Genomic DNA, 7,500 nt, shown 5'->3' with positions numbered 1-7,500 from the left:
TCTTTATCTGGAACGATGTTTCGTCAGAATGTTTTGAAGAAAATTACTCTTTGCAAAAAAAAATTTGTATTAAGCTTTAAATAGCTAATCATCACCCTGTGAGCAGAGCCTTTCTCCCGATAAACTTGAATTTTTCTTCCCAATTCTCAGCCGCAGTAAAGTGTAAAGAGGCTCTGCTCGTAGGGCTAGACATTTTTTTCACCAATAAATGTATTTTAGAGCAGTATACTGCTACAGTGAATGCATAAATTCAACAAGTTAAGCTCATATATTACAACTAAAGAAATGTCTTGGTGTTGACTAAAATTACCGTCATTTATGTAATAAATGAAAAATTTTCATTTCAATGCAAATGACAGACAGATCATAAGTAACCTAACAATTTAACCTGTTGCTTAACTTTTCTTCTTCAAAAAAAATAGGTTCAACATCATCATCAAATGATCTCAATTTGGACAGATGGGAAGACAGACACATTAATCTTCTTCTATGTTGCTGGAAAGATCATAAAGGATTATTTGGCAATGGTAAAACAACCAAAAAAGAGGTGTTTCAAAAAATTGCAACAAGTTTCAACTCAAAGTCAGATCTCAGAGTATCTGCAGATCAGTGTGCAAGAAAGTGGGCCAAGCTGGAAGCAAAACTCAAAGAAGTCACAGATCATAACAACAAAAGTGGAAATAACCACAAGAAGTGGAAGTACTACTCTGAGATGGCTGATTGCATTGGCATGAATGCAGCTGTAAGGCCTACCTATACCCTTGAATCCTCATCTTGTGTGATGTCAAATGAAGGTGAGGAAAGTGATAGCTCTGTTGATGGTGATTACTCTGCTGAAACACCCCAAAAGAAGACCCCCAGAAAAAGACCAGCAAAGAAACGCAAAAGCAGGTCGTCTGCTTCTGAGATGCTCACATTCCTCCAGGAATATCAAGAGAAAAAAGAAGAAGCAGAAAACAAAAAAGTTAAGATGATGGAAGAAATGAATGAGGAAAAAAAATTGTTTTGGGCAAATTTACTTCAAGTGTTGAAAAACAAATGAGATGGTTTCATTTTCATTTGTATTTATTTATTTACACATTTATGTGATAATAAGTTAAAATGTACACTTGCTGGACAATTATATTTACAGTACTTACAGTTTGTGCAATGAGCTTCAACTTCTTGGAGTTATTACCATATAGGTAAATTATGTCGAAATGTTTAATTTGCAGAATTTAATGTTCTTTACAATAATATTAGCCATTCCATTTCCTCCATTCATGTAAGTTGAACTATATTTTGGCATGCTCACATACTCTTATTCTTAATTATCTATACTTGAAATGTAATTGAGTTTGGATTTTAAAAACTATTTTCCAGCACATGTATTTACTTTGCCCAAAAACAACCATAATAAAATAGATTGCCCTAAAGCATACTTTAGGGATGTGGCCAAATTTAAGGCTTTGATACAACTATTTCATCAAGCTAGTATCCCAGAATTATGGCTCAAGTAAAGGCATAGTCCTCAGCTATGTTGTAGCCTTGCCTTCTTCTACATTGATTTATTTTGAACACTGCAACATACATTACTTTAAAGCATGACATGTAATATTAATCTCAAATGTTGTACTCATTATTTCAGTGATCTTTAACAATAACCCACACTTGGCAAACAAATACACAACTTTGACAATAAATTGTTGATTCTCCTAACTTTTCATACTTATTTGCTTTTTTTTCCTTTGCATGATTAAATGCCATGTCCGCAGAGAATAAAAAATTCCCAGGTCCCTGCCCAAGTTTATCAAATATAGTTGTCAATAGATAACCAAGCATTTTAACTGACACCTCAAGTATGTTGGATCTGGCCACACACTGATTTGTTAGTTACTGCTTAGTGATATGCTGCTATTCTGGTGTTCCTGGTTTAGTACAGGTTCAAAAAACTTGATTTGATCACAGTAAAAAAATTTTGCTTTCATTAGTAGCATAGTTGATTGCATCAATGTCGACCCCAGCATGCGCTTAAACTATGTCTTGCATGATGCGCAGAAAGTGTGCGCACTAACAAAAGTAGGCACCGTCCTTAACTCATGTTCAGGACAACCCAAGGGGTACTCAGGATTTCAAGACAGGGATGATCAAATGGGTGCAAAATTCAAGGCCCAAAAATTTACCCCTGGGCTTCCAGCAAAAACCAAAAAAATCACTAGACCAAAAAATGAATTCCCCAAAATTCCTATGCCAAATTTCTGACCCTTAGTGATGTACAAGAAACACACCGGCAGCTTTTTCGAAAGGTTGTCCGAAAAATCTCAATCTCAATCTGGGATATGATCAATACACTCAGTTCATGACACTGAATCTGTTGAACCTACTTTTTTTGCTTTCTTTTCGCACTCCCAGACATATGTATAAGTTTATGACGTCTTGCGCCAGATTTTCAGGTTTCCCTAAAATGCTCAAGTAGAGAAACAGTGAACTTAAAAGTACCCAAAATACACTTTAGGATTCTCACTTTTTGTTTTTGGACAACCTTTCTCAACATAGCTGGAACCTGTTTCATTAATGCCAACAGTAATTTAAAGCAATGCCACTGTAAACAATAAACATCAGGAGGAAATATATTTTGCTGGTAAGACACTGTCACAATTCTTTAGATTGTTTTGAATGGCCAAAAATCTCTTCTTATATCAAGCCACCCCCAAAAATACTTGCCTAATTTTCCTACAAAAAGAATCTCAGAACTGAAAATTTCAAAGACCTTCAAATATTTTCTGATCATCCCCATTTCTTGAAATCCCAAGTAACCCCCATAAGCAGGACAAACACTCTCTCTGTCTCAATTCTTAATTAACCACTGATAATGTTTGATAGATGTTGACGCTTTAGCTCAGCTGTTCTGTCCCGGCAGTTGCCATCATGGACATTATCATCATTGTCATCATCATCATCATCATCATCATCATCATCATCATCATCCAGGAAATAACTTTCATCAAAATCATCATGAATAAGAGTGACATTATGCAAGACACAGGCTCCCATTACTATCTTAGTCATAAGCTTTACGCTTAAATGGTTCAAATGGCCCAGTTTTCTCCATCTCCCCTTCAAAAGACTAATTGCACGCTCTACAATCTGTCTGGATGATGACAAGGTATTGTTGAAACGGAGCTGATTTGGTTGTAAGTGACCGTTATTCCTGAAAGGAGTCATGAGCCATCTGTAAAATAGAGAAACAAACATAAAAATATCAGAAAATCATCTTTTCTTAAATTATAAATAAATATATAAATAAATAAATCGACTTTGTTTAACGAGGGTAGCACATAACAGTACAAATAACTAACAAACCCATGGCCCTCGAATTCCCGATCGATTTGGAATTTAGAAATGTTGATTTTTGAGGAGGGAGGAAAACCGGAGAACCCGGAGAAAAACCTCCGAGCAAGGGCGAGAACCAACAACAAACTCAACCCACATCTGACGCCGGGAATCGAACCCGGGACACATTGTTGGGAGGCAAACACTCTCACCACTGCGCCACCCCTGTTCCCCTCCTCCCCTTATATACTTACTGCCCCCAAAAAGGTAATATCTAATCTTGTAATGAATACTACACTGAATATTAAGCGATGGCAATTAATGCAGTTGACTAACAGTTTGAATAATACTATAAATCCACCCAGAAATAATTACACGTAATATAAGAGGTAAAGCAAAATAATTGATGAATTCAAATGTGAAGAGTACAAAATTGAGAATTGCTCTATACAACTGAATATATAAACATATATTTGCTCATAACAAAAAGATATTTGTTCAACATCAATACCTCATAAGTGGGTAGCCCCCATCCCCAATGATGTGGTAATCTGCGGGAAACTTGTTTCCAGAAGTGGCAAAAAGAGAAGAGTTTCTGAGAACTCTGGAATCATGGACAGATCCAGGCCAACCTGCCAATACATCTGTGAGGACCATGTTATTATCACAAACAATCTATATGTAAGCAAAGCATTAATTAGTAATTGCAACATGAAAGAAATTACCAACTGACACAAAAAACGAGTGTGACTAGTACTTGGTTAAAGAAAAAGGACTGATCAATTCCTTTTTTTTCACTGATCTATAAAGCTAGTTAATGGTATGAGAATATTTACCTGCAATTGTAAAGCATAAAACTTTTTCCTACAAATGTATGACTCTGAGTCTACACCGGGTGCCTTGATCTTTATGAAGGTCCCGTCTATGGCACCTTAACATGAAAGTATAAATTAAGAACATGTCATTATTTGCCAAAATTTTGATTTTCAAACCACTTTCACTCCAGAACTTATTAGACTAACCCCTTTTTAAACCTTTACTTTCTCAAGCTAACCAAAAATGAGCAACAAGACAGTTTACTTAAATGAGCGCTAATTCCATCTTCCATTAATCTACATCTAATCCCTTGCACTGTAGATTATTGAAGGCCACCAGTGTTCCCCCTTTTCAATGTTACACAAAACCGAAGCAAGCCTTGCGGAGAAATCCAACATTGTTTCACACGAAGGGGTAACAATGAACAGGGGCAGGGTGAGAACAATGCTGTAGCCCATTGAAGCAAGAAACTAAAATTTCAGGCTCACAACGGTATAAAACTGTTTATTATATAAACACCAGTGAAATACCATGTGAGCTTTCCCGCGAAAACTTCTTATATCTTCACACGTGAAGATAACATGTTATCTTCACATGTGAAGAGATCACCGTCGTTATGGTTACATAATAAATCGCGCCTTTGAAAGCAGCGCCTGCCCGCTTATGGGTATGAATTTTATCTTCTCGTGGTCAACTCGATATCTCACGAGCGAGCGCAGCGAACTCGTGAGATATCGAGTTGACCACTCAAAGATAAAATTCATATCCACACACGGGCATGTAATATCCTCTATGTACTACACATAGTTTGACATATACATTGTTAAGACTCAGGAACCTGCAAGATATACCAGGACCAGATTTTAACAACGATATGCATAGCTGGATGTAGACTGTTTCAGTATGTCACCCAGCTGAAATTAAAGTAAATTTGCCTCCAATCTCATCACTGAATTTAATTCACGAGGACATAGTAATTGGCTTCAGCCTACACTGACCCACCTCCATGGTAAAGAGATAAAAAATGTCGTACATTGTAGAGCAATATTGAAGGAACTTTCTAAGTTTTCACCAATAACACCTACCAATTGTTCCAGGCATTCCTCCATCTTCAAAACTCTGTGAGATTTCTCTCATTTCCGCGACTGCAAAATACCCCAAAATGAACATTAAAGTTTTAAATAATTTCCATATACACATGTGGTTCCTTTATATATTGAAGAAAAAATATGTAATGAATTTTACTTTTTAATTATTCAAGCAACACTGATTACATTATAACATGTTTCAGTTATTACCGCTGTCGAAAACAGGTTTGTTTACAGCTTTATTATGACTAACAAAAACATGGAGAAAAAAAGATAGTCTCACCATTAGGCCACTTTAGATAGCGTGGAAGAATTGACAGGATGGCAGTATTTACTTTTCTCAGCACTCTACCGCAACTACTCATAGTGACATCGAAGCGATCGGCCACTTGTCTTGAAGTCTCGCTACCATTAGCCAGCATCCACAAATAAATCAAAATTTGTTTCTCTGGAGGAATTGGGGTCCTTCCGAACCGGTTTAAACCCACATTAAGGTAGCCAGAGGCAACAATTTCTCGCGTGAGCAGCTCACAGGTGTTACGAGTCAGCCGAAAGTGACTTTTAAATTCGTCCCCAAAATACGATGGTACAGTTTCTTCGAAGTAGCCTTGGATTCTACTGAGGCTTCGTCGCATAACTGTAGAACCACAGCAAGGACAAAAGTGTCGTCGTCGGACTCTATCAAGTCATGACAGTCCTCGTCGTCGTCCAAAACAGCCAACAAAAACCCGTGTAGCGCCATTTTTAATTGTTTTTAATTAGCAACTTGTTGTCATAGTGACAGAGAATCAACCGCTACAATACCGTATCGGGGGCTCAAATTTCCGTTTGGCATATGGTTGATGGTTCAGGACCCGTTTTTCCCGTTCTTTCCGGATGGAAATTCGCTTACCATTAAAAGGGAATTTTTCATCCGGATGGTTTCAGGTAAATGGTAAGCACCCCTGAAATCTTCAAACCCACTGTTCTCTGGAAGGTAGAAAAGCTCATCAGGCCTACCAGGGACTGTATCATGACGTGATTTTCGAATGTAATGGGTGTTCCTTTGATCCCTTACATGATCTAGGTCAACCTGCAAGATATCTTTAAAACAGAACCACAAACAGGACATACTTAATTCACTAGCAGTATCGACAATGTTTGTTTCAACTGAGTCTTTAAAAAAATTAATCCACCACGTTGATCTGTCATGCCGATAAAATGACCACCATGCCTCTATGCGCTGGTTTGCTGGAGACGATCCGTATCTATGTGCATTTAATCCAGCTTGTTCGTCGTTACCATTTCCTCGAAAATAACACTGCATGGCCGCCATGGTCACATTCTCAGTCCCACAATCTGTTCGAAGAACTCTTGGGCAACCTCTGTTTGATTTGACACAATCGTAAAACAATGAAGCTACGTGGCAGGGGTCATTATTCGAGGGGCAAATTTTCAACCACATGACTCGACGACTGAAACTTTCCACAGCACCATGAATAGGAAAGCCGTATGGCTTTAACATATCGTAGCCGTCAACGTGCCACGCAAAATTCGGGCCTGGGTTAGTGTACGACCTTTTCCTTAGTGCAAGAGCCTTCCTCAAGGCTGTTCCTTCAGGGTCAACTTGTAAAATTCCTTCGACCTTTCTTCATGGTGCCTGTATTCCGTAATCCAAACGAAGGGTGTGCCACATAGCTCGATAGCCCCTTATACAGACTGGCCCATCCAATTCTTGTAGAATGGCCTGGTAAATTTCGGCATCGTCACTGTTTGCATTCCTTCTTCTTAATCCGTACTCGCGCAGTCTATTGTGCAAAGTACGCATAGACATTTCTGTTGCGTTCTGTTTTCTAAAAAGAGTAATATAACCGAGTAATCAAACCCACGCTGAAAATACTAACGAATGAGAACCTCCTCTTTGTCCACGGTTGCTCCACATCTAGAGCAATATTGGTCAGTTTCCTCGACCTCTTCTGAGCAGTTCACTTAAAAGACACATCCATTCTCGCGACAGATCGCCACATGCGAAGATAACAAACAAAATGGCGGGGAATGATCCAGGCGTATAACCCGCCACTGGGTCGAGTATTGATGGGTTTATGCTTTGTATAGTAACATCCTGCATAAAGTAATCGGGAACATTTGGAGTTGTGTTTCGCAAATATTGTGTTGTGTTTTGGGAGATTTGCGTTGTGCTTTGCAAATACTGTGTTGTGTTTCGATGACATTGTGTTGTGTTTCGATCATACAGTGTTGTGTTTCCATAATATTGTGTTGTGTTTGGATGATACTGTGTTGTGTT

At 38.2% G+C, this 7,500-nt stretch overlaps 2 protein-coding genes across 2 annotated transcripts in view; one reads left to right on the top strand and one right to left on the bottom strand.

Moving 5' to 3' along the window:
• Positions 1–1,042, top strand: part of LOC138034108 (uncharacterized) — a 1,556-nt gene extending 514 nt beyond the window's left edge. The window contains exon 2 of the mRNA XM_068881781.1: positions 423–1,042. Coding sequence (XP_068737882.1) covers positions 423–1,042 — 620 coding nt within the window. The remainder of the gene's footprint in view (positions 1–422) is intronic.
• A 1,631-nt stretch (positions 1,043–2,673) lies between these two features.
• Positions 2,674–5,851, bottom strand: LOC138034092 (putative nuclease HARBI1). The gene is made up of 5 exons (XM_068881780.1): positions 5,500–5,851; positions 5,214–5,273; positions 4,149–4,243; positions 3,824–3,987; positions 2,674–3,211 (listed from the first exon to the last, which is right to left on the bottom strand). Exons 1-5 carry the CDS (start codon positions 5,849–5,851, stop codon positions 2,839–2,841), a joined length of 1,044 nt encoding a protein of 347 aa, XP_068737881.1. The 3' UTR covers positions 2,674–2,838.
• Positions 5,852–7,500: the final 1,649 nt, after the last annotated feature.

Source organism: Montipora capricornis, chromosome 2, assembly GCF_036669925.1.
Source record: "Montipora capricornis isolate CH-2021 chromosome 2, ASM3666992v2, whole genome shotgun sequence".
NCBI lineage: Eukaryota > Metazoa > Cnidaria > Anthozoa > Scleractinia > Acroporidae > Montipora > Montipora capricornis.
This window is presented reverse-complemented; position numbering and strand designations above follow the sequence as displayed.